Source organism: Pseudophryne corroboree, chromosome 11 (genome assembly GCF_028390025.1).
Source record: "Pseudophryne corroboree isolate aPseCor3 chromosome 11, aPseCor3.hap2, whole genome shotgun sequence".
Classification (NCBI taxonomy): Eukaryota; Metazoa; Chordata; class Amphibia; order Anura; family Myobatrachidae; genus Pseudophryne; species Pseudophryne corroboree.
In genome coordinates this window covers 217,072,067-217,086,674 of record NC_086454.1, presented here as the reverse complement: position 1 = coordinate 217,086,674, position 14,608 = coordinate 217,072,067, and the positions used below count along the sequence as shown (strand labels likewise).

The 14,608-nt window shown below is 48.6% G+C and overlaps 1 protein-coding gene across 2 annotated transcripts in view; it reads left to right on the top strand.

Annotated features, from left to right (window-relative positions):
* EDC4 (enhancer of mRNA decapping 4) overlaps positions 1–14,608 on the top strand; it is a 1,121,437-nt gene that overhangs the window by 481,207 nt on the left and 625,622 nt on the right. For both annotated transcript variants that reach the window (XM_063945256.1, XM_063945257.1), the window contains one exon: positions 1,472–1,544. In XM_063945256.1, the coding sequence (XP_063801326.1) occupies positions 1,472–1,544 (73 nt within the window). The remainder of the gene's footprint in view (positions 1–1,471; positions 1,545–14,608) is intronic.

Sequence of the window (14,608 nt, the reverse complement as noted above, 5' to 3'; positions counted from 1 at the left end):
GGGGTCTATCAAGGTCCAAATTTCGGCTTTCTCCATTTTCTTCCAGAAACATTTGGCTTCCCTTCCTGAGGTTCAGACGTTCGTGAAGGGGGTTCTGCACATCCAACCTCCTTTTGTGCCTCCTGCAGCGCCATGGGATCTTAATGTGGTGTTGCAGTTCCTTAAATCGGACTGGTTTGGACCTCTGCAAGAGGTGGAGTTGAAGTTTCTCACTTGGAAAGTGGTCATGCTGTTGGCTTTGGCATCAGGCAGACATGTGTTTGAATTAGGGGCCCTGTCTCACAAGAGTCCTTATTAAATTTTTCACGAAGATATAGCTAAACTGCGGACGCGTCACGTTTTCTTCAAAATTTTGTGTCTTCTTTCCATATCAACCAATCTGTGGTGGTGCCAGTGGCTTCTGACACCACAGTCCTTGGATGTCGTCAGGATGTCCTGCTTCTAAGCAGACTATTGCTTGCTGGATCAGAGGTACGATTCAGCATGCTCATTCCAAGGCAGGATTACCGATACAGACTTCGGTGAAGGCCCACTCTACAAGGAAAGTGGGTTCGTCCTGGGCGTCTGCCCCGGGGTGTTTCGGCGTTGCAGATTTGCAGAGCAGCTACTTGGTCAGGTGCAAACAAGTTTGCGAAGTGTTAAAAGTTTGACAACTTGGCGGCTGACGACCTTCAATTTGGTCAATCAGTGTTGCAGGAACATTAGCACTTTCCTGCCCGTACTGGGAGCTTTGGTACATCCCCATGGTACTAAAATGGACCCCAGCATCTAAAGAGAAAATAGGGTTTTGATAACCTACCGTTAAATCATTTTCTCCTAGTCTGTAGAGGATGCTGGGCGCCCACCTAGTGCTAATTTTTTCCTGCAAAATTTACAGTTATATTGTTTTACACAGTTCTCATGTGTTATGTTTTCTTACAGCTGTTGGCTGTTACTTTGTGCATGCTCGTTAGCATGGGTTATGTTATGGCCATGTTAGGTGACATGTATGTAGAGTGCGGGCTGGAGTGAATCTCGCCCTAGTTAACGTAAATTCTTCTCTCGAAGTTGTCCTCCTCGGGCACAGTTCCTATACTGAGGTCTGGAGGAGGGGCATAGAGGGAGGAGCCAGTTCACACTAGTAAAAAATTCATAAAGTGCCGAAGGCTCCTGTAGAACAGTCTATACCCCATGATACTAAAATGGACCCCAGCATCCTGTACAGACTATGAGAAAAGGATTTACCGGTAGGTTATCAAAATCCTGTTTTTAAGAATATTTTAAAAGCATAAAGTGAAAATGTCTGGTGGCCCCCTACTAAATTGTGTGTACTGCTTTAATAGTAGTTTGTGGGGACTTACTGTAAGTACTGTTTACCTGGTTGCTACATTTTATAGTCTGATCCAACTATTTGGTTGTACTGTCATACTTAATCATTGTTCTTTTACAGTCCCTTTAACCTTACTAATCTATTCCTTTTATATATCCTTAGAAGAGACACTGGAATCTGATGAAGTAGACTCAACTGCTGGTGTGCTTATTAAACTGTTCTGTGTACACACAAAGTAAGTAAGTTTTATTTTTTTGTTGCTTTTATAATATGTCAGTTTTTGTAGACCAGACCATCAAATAATTGCCAACTTTCACTGGTAAGATACTGCACATACTTTTAGTGTGTGTGTATATGTGTATATATATATATATATATATATATATGTATATGTATGTATGTGTATATATGCATACATACATACATACATACATACATACATACATACATACACACACACACGCAGTGATAATCCGGCACTCAGAGACACTCCACAGTTCACCTTGCCCGGTGCCCTCCGAATTAGGCTGCAAATCATACAGCCCCATATAGTATTCGTGAACGGCGGCACTCAGATCTGTATTAATATGAAGACCTCACCGACACACAGCAATTTCTTTCCAACGTTTCAGTGCTGCTGCACTTTTATCAAGATGTGTGTCACAGAAAATAAATAAATAAATATATATATATATATATATATATATATATGTGTGTGTGTATATATATATATATATATATATATATATATACATATATATTTTTTATTTTTCTCTGACGTCCTAGTGGATGCTGGGGACTCCGTCAGGACCATGGGGATTAGCGGCTCCGCAGGAGACAGGGCACAAAAATAAAGCTTTAGGATCAGGTGGTGTGCACTGGCTCCTCCCCCTATGACCCTCCTCCAAGCCTCAGTTAGGTTTTTGTGCCCGTCCGAGCAGGGTGCAATCTAGGTGGCTCTCCTAAAGAGCTGCTTAGAAAAAGTTTTTAGGTTTTTTATTTTACAGTGAGTCCTGCTGGCAACAGGCTCACTGCAACGAGGGACTTAGGGGAGAAGAAGTGAACTCACCTGCGTGCAGGATGGATTGGCTTCTTAGGCTACTGGACACCATTAGCTCCAGAGGGATCGAACACAGGCCCAGCCATGGAGTCCGGTCCCGGAGCCGCGCCGCCGACCCCCTTGCAGATGCCGAAAAGTGAAGAGGTCCAGAAACCGGCGGCAGAAGACTTTTCAGTCTTCATGAGGTAGCGCACAGCACTGCAGCTGTGCGCCATTGTTGTCACACACTTCACACCAGCGGTCACGGAGGGTGCAGGGCGCTGCAGGGGGCGCCCTGGGCAGCAATGAGAATACCTTGTTCTGGCTAAAAAATACATCACATATAGCCCCTGGGGCTATATGGATGTATTTAACCCCTGCCAGGTCTCAGAAAAACGGGAGAAGAAGCCCGCCGAAAAGGGGGCGGGGCCTATTCTCCTCAGCACACAGCGCCATTTTCCCTCACAGAAATGCTGGTGGGAAGGCTCCCAGGCTCTCCCCTGCACTGCACTACAGAAACAGGGTTAAAACAGAGAGGGGGGGCACTTATTTAGCGATATGATTATATATATTAAGATGCTATAAGGGAAAAACACTTATATAAAGGTTGTCCCTGTATAATTATAGCGTTTTGGTGTGTGCTGGCAAACTCTCCCTCTGTCTCTCCAAAGGGCTAGTGGGGTCCTGTCCTCTATCAGAGCATTCCCTGTGTGTGTGCTGTGTGTCGGTACGTGTGTGTCGACATGTATGAGGACGATGTTGGTGAGGAGGCGGAGCAATTGCCTGTAATGGTGATGTCACTCTCTAGGGAGTCGACACCGGAATGGATGGCTTATTTAAGGAATTACGTGATAATGTCAACACGCTGCAAGGTCGGTTGACGACATGAGACGGCCGGCAAACCAATTAGTACCTGTCCAGGCGTCTCAAACACCGTCAGGGGCGTTAAAACGTCCTTTTTACCTCAGTCGGTCGACACAGACACGGACACTGACTCCAGTGTCGACGGTGAAGAAACAAACGTATTTTCCTTTAGGGCCACACGTTACTTGTTAAGGGCAATGAAGGAGGTGTTACATATTTCTGATACTACAAGTACCACAAAAAAGGGTATTATGTGGAGTGTGAAAAAACTACCTGTAGTTTTTCCTGAATCAGATAAATTAAATGAAGTGTGTGATGATGCGTGGGTTTCCCCCGATAGAAAATTATTGGCGGTATACCCTTTCCCGCCAGAAGTTAGGGCGCGTTGGGAAACACCCCTTAGGGTGGATAAGGCGCTCACACGCTTATCAAAACAAGTGGCGGTACCGTCTCCAGATAGGGCCGCCCTCAAGGAGCCAGCTGATAGGAGGCTGGAAAATATCCTAAAAAGTATATACACACATACTGGTGTTATACTGCGACCAGCGATCGCCTCAGCCTGGATGTGCAGTGCTGGGGTGGCTTGGTCGGATTCCCTGACTGAAAATATTGATACCCTTGACAGGGACAGTATTTCATTGACTATAGAGCATTTAAAGGATGCATTTCTATATATGCGAGATGCACAGAGGGATATTTGCACTCTGGCATCAAGAGTAAGTGCGATGTCCATATCTGCCAGAAGTTGTTTATGGACACGACAGTGGTCAGGTGATGCAGATTCCAAACGGCACATGGAAGTATTGCCGTATAAAGGAGAAAAAGACAACGTCTTTTCAGCCTCAGTCCTTTCGTCCCCATAAGGGCAAGCGGGCAAAAGGCCAGTCATATCTGCCATGGGATAGAGGAAAGGGAAGAAGACTGCAGCAGGCAGCCCATTCCCAGGAACAGAAGCCCTCCACCGCTTCTGCCAAGTCCTCAGCATGACGCTGGGGCCGTACAAGCGGACTCAGGTGCGGTGGGGGGGTCGTCTCAAGAGTTTCAGCACGCAGTGGGCTCACTCGCAAGTGGACCCCTGGATCCTACAAGTAGTATCCCAGGGGTACAGATTGGAGATTCGAGACGTCTCCCCCTCGCAGGTTCCTGAAGTCTGCTTTACCAACGTCTCCCTCCGACAGGGAGGCAGTAGTGGAAACAATTCACAAGCTGTATTCCCAGCAGGTGATAATCAAAGTACCCCTCCTACAACAAGGAAAGGGGTATTATTCCACACTATATTGTGGTACTGAAGCCAGACGGCTCGGTGAGACCTATTCTAAATCTGAAATATTTGAACACTTACATACAAAGGTTCAAATCAAGATGGAGTCACTCAGAGCAGTGATAGCGAACCAGGAAGAAGGGGACTATATGGTGTCCCGGGACATCAGGGATGCTTACCTCCATGTCCCAATTTGCCCTTCTCACCAAGGGTACCTCAGGTTCGTGGTACAGAACTGTCACTATCCGTTTCAGACGCTGCCGGTTGGATTGTCCACGGCACCCCGGGTCCTTACCAAGGTAATGGCCGAAATGATGATTCTTCTTCAAAGAAAATGGACGATCTCCTGATAAGGGCAAGGTCCAGAGAACAGTTGGAGGTCGGAGTAGCACTATCTCAAGTAGTTCTACGACAGCACGGGTGGATTCTAAATATTCCAAAACCGCAGCTGTTTCCGACGACACGTCTGCTGTTCCTAGGGATAATTCTGGACACAGTCCAGAAAAAGGTGTTTCTCCCGGAGAAGAAAGCCAGGGAGTTATCCGAGCTAGTCAGGAACCTCCTAAAACCAGGAAAAGTGTCAGTGCATCATTGCACAAGGGTCCTGGGAAAAATGGTGGCTTCTTACGAAGCGATTCCATTCGGCAGTTTCACGCAAGAACTTTTCAGTGGAATCTGCTGGAAAAATGGTCCGGATCGCATCTTCAGATGCATCAGCGGATAACCCTGTCTCCAAGGACAAGGGTGTTTCTTCTGCGGTGGCTGCAGAGTGCTCATCTACTAAAGGGCCGCAGATTCGGCATTCAGGACTGGGTCCTGGTGACCACGGATGCCAGCCTGAGAGGCTGGGGAGCAGTCACACAGGGAAAAAATTTCCAGGGAGTGTGATCAAGTCTGGAGACTTCTCTCCACATAAATATACTGGAGCTAAGGGCAATTTACAATGTTCTAAGCTTAGCAAGACCTCTGCTTCAAGGTCAGCCGGTATTGATCCAGTGGGACAACATCACGGCAGTCGCCCACGTAAACAGACAGGGCGGCACAAGAAGCAGGGGGGCAATGGCAGAAACTGCAAGGATTCTTCGCTGGGCGAAAAATCATGTGATAGCACTGTCAGCAGTGTTCATTCCGGGAGTGGACAACTGGGAAGCAGACTTCCTCAGCAGGCACGACCTCCACCCGGGAGAGTGGGGACTTCATCGGGAAGTATTCCACATGATTGTGAACCGTTGGGAAAGACCAAAGGTGGACATGATGGCGTCCCGCCTGAACAAAAAACTGGACAGGTATTGCGCCAGGTCAAGAGACCCTCAAGCAATAGCTGTGGACGTTCTGGTAACACCGTGGGTGTACCAGTCGGTGTATGTGTTCCCTCCTCTGCTTCTCATACCCAAGGTACTGAGAATTATAAGACGTAGAGGAGTAAGAACTATACTCGTGGCTCCGGATTGGCCAAGAAGGACGTGGCACCCGGAACTTCAAGAAATGCTCACAGAGGACTCATGGCCTCTGCCGCTAAGAAGGGACTTGCTTCAGCAAGTACCAGGTCTGTTCCAAGACTTACCGCGGCTGCGTTTGACGGCATGGCGGTGGAACGCCAGATCCTACGGGAAAAAGGCATTCCGGAAGAGGTCATTCCTACCCTGGTCAAAGCCAGGAAGGAGGTGACCGCACAACATTATCACCACATGTGGCGAAAATATGTTGCGTGGTGTGAGGCCAGGAAGGCCCCACGAAGAAATTTCAACTCGGTCGATTCCTGCATTTCCTGCAAACAGGATTGTCTATGGGCCTCAAATTGGGGTCCATTAAGGTTCAAATTTCGGCCCTGTCAATTTTCTTCCAGAAAGAATTGGCTTCAGTTCCTGAAGTCCAGAAGTTTGTCAAGGGAGTATTGCATATACAACCCCCTTTTTGTGCCTCCAGTGGCACTGTGGGATCTCAACGTAGTTCTGGGATTCCTCAAATCACATTTTAAACCGCTCAAATCTGTGGATTTGAAATATCTCACATGAAAAGTGACCATGCTGTTGGCCCTGGCCTCGGCCAGGCGAGTGTCAGAATTGGCGGCTTTGTCTCACAAAAGCCATATCTGATTGTCCGTTCGGACAGGGCAGAGCTGCGGACTCGTCCCCAGTTTCTTCCTAAGGTGGTGTCAGCGTTTCACCTGAACCAGCTTATTGTGGTACCTGCGGCTACTAGGGACTTGGAGCACTCCAAGTTGCTAGATGTTGTCAGGGCCCTGAAAATATAGGTTTCCAGGACGGCTGGAGTCAGGAAAACTGACTTGCTGTTATCCTGTATGCACCCAACAAACTGGGTGCTCTTGCTTCTAAGCAGACGATTGCTCGTTGGATTTGTAGCACATTTCAACTTGCACATTCTGTGGCAGGCCTGCCACAGCCTAAATCTGTCAAGGCCCATTCCACAAGGAAGGTGGGCTCATCCTGGGCGGCTGCCCGAGGGGTCTCGGCATTACAACTCTGCCGAGCAGCTACGTGGTCGGGGGAGAACACGTTTGTAAAATTCTACAAATTTGATACCCTGGCTAAAGAGGACCTGGAGTTCTCTCATTCGGTGCTGCAGAGTCATCCGCACTCTCCCGCCCGTTTGGGAGCTTTGGTATAATCCCCATGGTCCTGACGGAGTCCCCAGCATCCACTAGGACATCAGAGAATATAAGATTTTACTTACCGATAAATCTATTTCTCGTAGTCCGTAGTGGATGCTGGGCGCCCATCCCAAGTGCGGATTGTCTGCAATACTTGTACATAGTTATTGTTACAAAAAAATCGGGTTGTTATTGTTGTGAGCCGTCTGTTCAGAGGCTCCTACGTTTGTCATACTGTTAACTGGGTTCAGATCACAAGTTGTACGGTGTGATTGGTGTGGCTGGTATGAGTCTTACCCGGGATTCAAAATCCTTCCTTATTGTGTGCGCTCGTCCGGGCACAGTATCCTAACTGAGGCTTGGAGGAGGGTCATAGGGGGAGGAGCCAGTGCACACCACCTGATCCTAAAGCTTTATTTTTGTGCCCTGTCTCCTGCGGAGCCGCTAATCCCCATGGTCCTGACGGAGTCCCCAGCATCCACTACGGACTACGAGAAATAGATTTATCGGTAAGTAAAATCTTATTATTTATATTATGCACATACAATACTGCAAAAGTTTTAGGCAGGTGTGGAAAAATACTGCAAAGTAAGAATACTTTCAAAAATTAAAGTGCTGATAGTTTATTTTTGTCATTTAACAAAATGCAAAGTGAATGAACAGAAGGTTAATCTAAATGACTGGTCACTTAGGGTGGTCCCACCAAATCAATATTTGGTGTGACCAACCTTCGCCTTCAAAATAGCAACAATTCTTCTAGGTACACTTTCACAAAGCCAGGGATTTTGTAGGGTTATAGTCAGGTGTATAATGAACTAATCATACCAAACATGATACTGATCATAATTTTCATATGTAGGCTGAAACACTAATTAACTGAAACAGCTGTATATTAGGGTTAAAGTTAGGTGAGGAGCAGCTAAACTTTGTTATAAAGGTGAGGTTGAGGAAGACTGTTTCATGTCACAGGTCATACAGTGGTGTCCTTAATACCAGCCTGACTGTTTTATCTAAAATACCATTTCTGCAGCGGGGTACACTGTATTCCACAGGGAATAACATCGGGGCGGAGAGTGGGATCTGGATCGGAGGCACCAACAGGCTAAAAGCTTTGACTGTTCCCAAGATGCTCAGCACCGCCTCCTCTATAACCCGGCCTCCGTGCACAGTAGCTCAGTTTGTAAGTTGGTGCCTGCAGTGCAGTCAGCTAACAGGCAGGGCTGATCCAGCAGCCCTAAAAAGAGCTATTTTAAAGAAGATAGAAGACGTCTAGGGCTGCAGCAGAGGCACTCTGGTGCTAGATATCACGCTGATATCTCCTGCTACAGCTCCATCACCTCCCCCAGCGCTGCTGTATACTCCCGTGTCCCTGGTTGCCGGGTACTTACAGCGGAGGCTCCGGTTCTTCACAGGGCACACACACTCTAACCGAATTTCTCCAGGGAAGAGGTAAGAGGGTCCCCAGGCGGGACCTGCTGGAAATCTCGATCTGCCGCGGCCATTAGGAGGCGGACCGCTCACGCTGCCGTTGACACTGTGGCAGTACAGGGACCCCACTAGACCACCAGGGCAAGGGCACAGGTCGAATTAGGCTATAATTCACTTTATTAAGGCTTGCAGTACCCGGTGGTGAAGTCCAGCAAGTGGATACGGCTCTGACCTGTAGTCCCTCCTCCAGCCTCTGGGCGCCATTTAGAGTAAATGTTCCCGCCCTGGAACTTTATCTCACTTTCTTCCTCACTCCCTGTCAGCATTTGGGCGCCATTACACATAGCTGAGCTTATTCTGGGACTGCTGGGTAATGCCTCCTCTGTAAAGCCGCCTGCATCATCAGTGCTGTGCATTTACAGAACACTTAAGTATTCTACATGTCGTTTAGACAGTGTTTATTTAAGAACAAGTGCATACTTCAGGGTTAATTAGTACAAGTACTAAAGGATGCTGAGACTCCGTAAGGACCATGGGGATAGACGGGCTCCACAGGAGACATGGGCACTTTAAGAAACACTTTGACTCTGGGTGTGCACTGGCTCCTCACTCTATGCCCCTCCTCCAGGCCTCAGTTTGATGCTGTGCCCAGTGGAGACTGGGTGCTGTCAGGAAGCTCTCCTGAGTTTCCTGTAAGAAAGCATTTTAGTTAGGTTTTTTATTTTCAGGGAGCCTGCTGGCAACAGACTCTCTGCATCAAGGGAATGAGGAGAGAGAAACAGCCCTACTTCTCTGAGTTTCAAGGTCCTGTTTCTTAGGCTACTGGACACCATTAGCTCCAGAGGGATGGTACGCAGGTTTCATCCTTGCAGTCCGTCCCAGAGCCGCGCCGCCGTCCTCCACGCAGAGCCAGAAAATAGAAGCCGGGTGAGTATGATAAGAAAGAAGGCTTCAAAGGCGACAGAAGACTTCATAATCTTCACGGAGGTAACGCACAGCACTGCAGCTGTGCGCCATTGCTCCCGTACACCTCACACACTCCGGTCACTGTAAGGGTGCAGGGCGCAGGGGGGGGGCGCCTCGGGCAGCAATATAAACTTCTATGGCATAAACTCATATATACATGTACAGCTGGGCACTGTACATGTATATTTCTCTAACGTCCTAGTGGATGCTGGGGACTCCGAAAGGACCATGGGAATAGCGGCTCCGCAGGAGACTGGGCACAAAGTAAAAGCTTTAGGACTAGCTGGTGTGCACTGGCTCCTTTTGTGCCCGAACGAGAAGGGTGCAATCTAGGTGGCTCTCCTGAGCTGCTAAGAGTAAAAGTTTAAATAGGTTTTTTTATTTTCAGTGAGACCTGCTGGCAACAGGCTCACTGCATCGAGGGACTAAGGGGAGAAGAAGCGAACTCACCTGCGTGCAGAGTGGATTGGGCTTCTTAGGCTACTGGACATTAGCTCCAGAGGGACGATCACAGGCCCAGCCATGGATGGGTCCCGGAGCCGCGCCGCCGGCCCCCTTACAGAGCCAGAAGAGTAAAGAGGTCCGGAAAATTGGCGGCAGAAGACGTCCTGTCTTCAATAAGGTAGCGCACAGCACCGCAGCTGTGTGCGCCATTGCTCTTAGCACACTTCACACTCCGGTCACTGAGGGTGCAGGGCGCTGGGGGGGGGCGCCCTGGGACGCAATGAAAATACCTTAAATGGCTAAAAATACATCACATATAGCTCCTGGGCTATATGGATGTATTTAACCCCTGCCAGTTTTCCACAAAAAAGCGGGAGAAAGGCCGCCGAAAAGGGGGCGGAGCCTATCTCCTCAGCACACAAGCGCCATTTTTTCCTCACAGCTCCGTTGGAGGAAGGCTCCCTGACTCTCCCCTGCAGTCCTGCACAACAGAAACAGGGTAAAACAAGAGAGGGGGGGCACTAAATTGGCATATTAATATATACAGCAGCTATATTAGGGAAAAACACTTATATAAGGTTATCCCTATATATATATATATATATATATAGCGCTCTGGTGTGTGCTGGCAAACTCTCCCTCTGTCTCCCCAAAGGGCTAGTGGGGTCCTGTCCTCTATCAGAGCATTCCCTGTGTGTGTGCTGTGTGTCGGTACGCTGTGTCGACATGTATGAGGAGGAAAATGGTGTGGAGGCGGAGCAATTGCCTGTGTTAGTGATGTCACCCCCTAGGGAGTCGACACCTGACTGGATGGTCTTATGGAAAGAATTACGTGATAGTGTCGGCACTTTACAAAAGACTGTTGACGACATGAGACAGCCGGCAAATCAGTTGATACCTGTACAGGCGTCTCAAACACCGTCAGGGGCTATAAAACGCCCGTTACCTCAGGTCGATACAGACACTGACACGGACACTGACTCCAGTGTCGACGGTGAGGAAACAAACGTATTTTCCAGTAGGGCCACACGTTACATGATCACGGCAATGAAGGAGGTTTTGAACATTTCTGATACTACAAGTACCACAAAAAAGGGTATTATGTGGGGTGTGAAAAAACTACCCGTAGTTTTTCCTGAATCAGATGAATTAAATGAGGTGTGTGATGAAGCGTGGGTTTCCCCCGATAAAAAACTGCTAATTTCTAAAAAATTATTGCCATTATACCCTTTCCCGCCAGAGGTTAGGGCGCGTTGGGAAACACCCCCTAGCGTAGATAAGGCGCTCACACGCTTATCAAAACAAGTGGCGTTACCGTCCCCTGATACGGCCGCCCTCAAGGAACCAGCTGATAGGAAGCTGGAAAATATCCTTAAAAGTATATACACACATACTGGTATGATACTGCGACCAGCAATCGCCTCAGCCTGGATGTGCAGTGCTGGGGTGGCTTGGTCGGATTCCCTGACTGAAAATATTGATACCCTGGACAGGGACAATATATTATTGACTATAGAGCATTTAAAGGATGCATTTCTATATATGCGAGATGCACAGAGGGATATTTGCACTCTGGCATCAAGAGTAAGTGCGATGTCCATTTCTGCCAGAAGAGGATTATGGACGCGACAGTGGTCAGGGGATGCGGATTCCAAACGGCATATGGAAGTATTGCCGTATAAAGGGGAGGAGTTATTTGGGGTCGGTCTATCGGACCTGGTGGCCACGGCAACGGCTGGAAAATCCACCTTTTTACCCCAAGTCACCTCGCAGCAGAAAAAGATACCGTCTTTTCAGGCTCAGTCCTTTCGTCCCCATAAGGGCAAGCGGGCAAAAGGCCACTCATATCTGCCCCGGGGCAGAGGAAGGGGAAAAAGACTGCAGCAAACAGCCTCTTCCCACGAACAGAAGCCCTCCCCCGCTTCTGCCAAGTCCTCAGCATGACGCTGGGGCCTTACAAGCGGACTCAGGCAAAGTGGGGGCCCGTCTCAAGAATTTCAGCGTGCAGTGGGCACACTCGCAAGTGGACCCCTGGAATCCTGCAGGTAGTATCTCAGGGGTACAAATTGGAATTCGAGACGTCTCCCCCTCGCCGGTTCCTGAAGTCTGCTTTACCAACGTCTCCCCCCGACAGGGAGGCGGTATTGGAAGCCATTCACAAGCTGTATTCCCAGCAGGTGATAATCAAGGTACCCCTCCTACAACAGGGAAAGGGGTATTATTCCACGCTGTTTGTGGTACCGAAGCCGGACGGCTCGGTGAGACCCATTTTAAATCTGAAATCCTTGAACACTTACATAAAAAGGTTCAAGTTCAAGATGGAGTCACTCAGAGCAGTGATAGCGAACCTGGAAGAAGGGGACTATATGGTGTCTCTGGACATCAAGGATGCTTACCTCCATGTCCCAATTTGCCCTTCTCACCAAGGGTACCTCAGGTTTGTGGTACAGAACTGTCACTATCAGTTTCAGACGCTGCCGTTTGGATTGTCCACGGCACCCCGGGTCTTTACCAAGGTAATGGCCGAAATGATGATTCTTCTTCGAAGAAAAGGCGTCTTAATTATCCCTTACTTGGACGATCTCCTGATAAGGGCAAGGTCCAGAGAACAGTTAGAGGTCGGAGTAGCACTATCTCAAGTAGTACTACGACAGCACGGATGGATTCTAAATATTCCAAAATCGCAGCTGATTCCGACGACACGTCTGCTGTTCCTAGGGATGATTCTGGACACAGTACAGAAAAAGGTGTTTCTCCCGGAGGAGAAAGCCAAGGACTTATCCGACCTAGTCAGGAACCTCCTAAGACCAGGCCAAATGTCAGTACATCAATGCACAAGGGTCCTGGGAAAGATGGTGGCTTCTTACGAAGCGATTCCATTCGGCAGATTCCACGCAAGAACTTTTCAGTGGGATCTGCTGGACAAATGGTCCGGATCGCATCTTCAAATGCATCAGCGGATAACCCTGTCTCCAAGGACAAGGGTGTCTCTCCTGTGGTGGTTACAGAGTGCTCATCTCCTAGAGGGCCGCAGATTCGGCATTCAGGATTGGGTCCTGGTGACCACGGATGCCAGCCTGAGAGGCTGGGGAGCAGTCACACAGGGAAGAAATTTCCAGGGCTTGTGGTCAAGCATGGAAACGTCACTTCACATAAATATCCTGGAACTAAGGGCCATTTACAATGCCCTAAGTCAGGCAAGACCTCTGCTTCAGGGTCAGCCGGTGTTGATCGAGTCGGACAACATCACGGCAGTCGCCCACGTAAACAGACAGGGCGGCACAAGAAGCAGGAGGGCAATGATGGAAGTGGCAAGGATTCTTCGCTGGGCGGAGAATCATGTGATAGCACTGTCAGCAGTGTTCATTCCGGGAGTGGACAACTGGGAAGCAGACTTCCTCAGCAGACACGATCTTCACCCGGGGGAGTGGGGACTTCACCCAGAAGTCTTCCACATGATTGTGAACCGTTGGGAAAAACCAAAGGTGGACATGATGGCGTCCCGCCTCAACAAAAAACTGGACAGATATTGCGCCAGGTCAAGGGACCGTGGGTGTACCAGTCAGTGTATGTGTTCCCTCCTCTTCCTCTCATACCAAAAGTACTGAGAATCATAAGAAGGAGAGGAGTAAAGACTATACTCGTGGCTCCGGATTGGCCAAGAAGGACTTGGTACCCGGAAATTCAAGAGATGCTCACGGAAGACCCGTGGCCTCTACCTCTAAGAAAGGACCTGCTCCAGCAGGGACCATGTCTGTTCCAAGACTTACCGCGGCTGCGTTTGACGGCATGGCGGTTGAACGCCGGATCCTGAAGGAAAAAGGCATTCCGGATGAAGTCATCCCTACCCTGATCAAAGCCAGGAAGGATGTAACCATACAACATTATCACCGTATTTGGCGTAAATATGTTGCGTGGTGCGAGGCCAGGAAGGCCCCTACAGAGGAATTTCAACTGGGTCGTTTCCTGCATTTCCTGCAAACAGGACTGTCTATGGGCCTCAAATTAGGGTCCATTAAGGTTCAAATTTCGGCCCTGTCAATATTCTTCCAAAAAGAACTGGCTTCTGTTCCTGAAGTTCAGACGTTTGTCAAGGGAGTACTGCATATACAGCCTCCTTTTGTGCCTCCAGTGGCACCTTGGGATCTCAATGTAGTGTTGGGATTCCTAAAATCACATTGGTTTGAACCACTCACCACTGTGGACTTGAAATATCTCACATGGAAAGTGGTAATGCTGTTAGCCCTGGCTTCAGCCAGGCGTGTATCAGAATTGGCGGCTTTATCCTATAAAAGCCCTTACCTAATTTTTCATACGGACAGGGCAGAATTGAGGACTCGTCCTCAATTTCTCCCTAAGGTGGTTTCAGCATTTCACTTAAACCAACCTATTGTGGTGCCTGCGGCTACTAGGGACTTGGAGGATTCCAAGTTGCTGGACGTAGTCAGGGCCCTGAAAATATATGTTTCCAGGACGGCTGGAGTCAGAAAATCTGACTCGCTGTTTATCCTGTATGCACCCAACAAGCTGGGTGCTCCTGCTTCTAAGCAGACGATTGCTCGTTGGATTTGTAGTACAATTCAGCTTGCACATTCTGTGGCAGGCCTGCCACAGCCAAAATCTGTAAAAGCCCATTCCACACGGAAAGTGGGCTCATCTTGGGCGGCTGCCCGAGGGGTCTCGGCT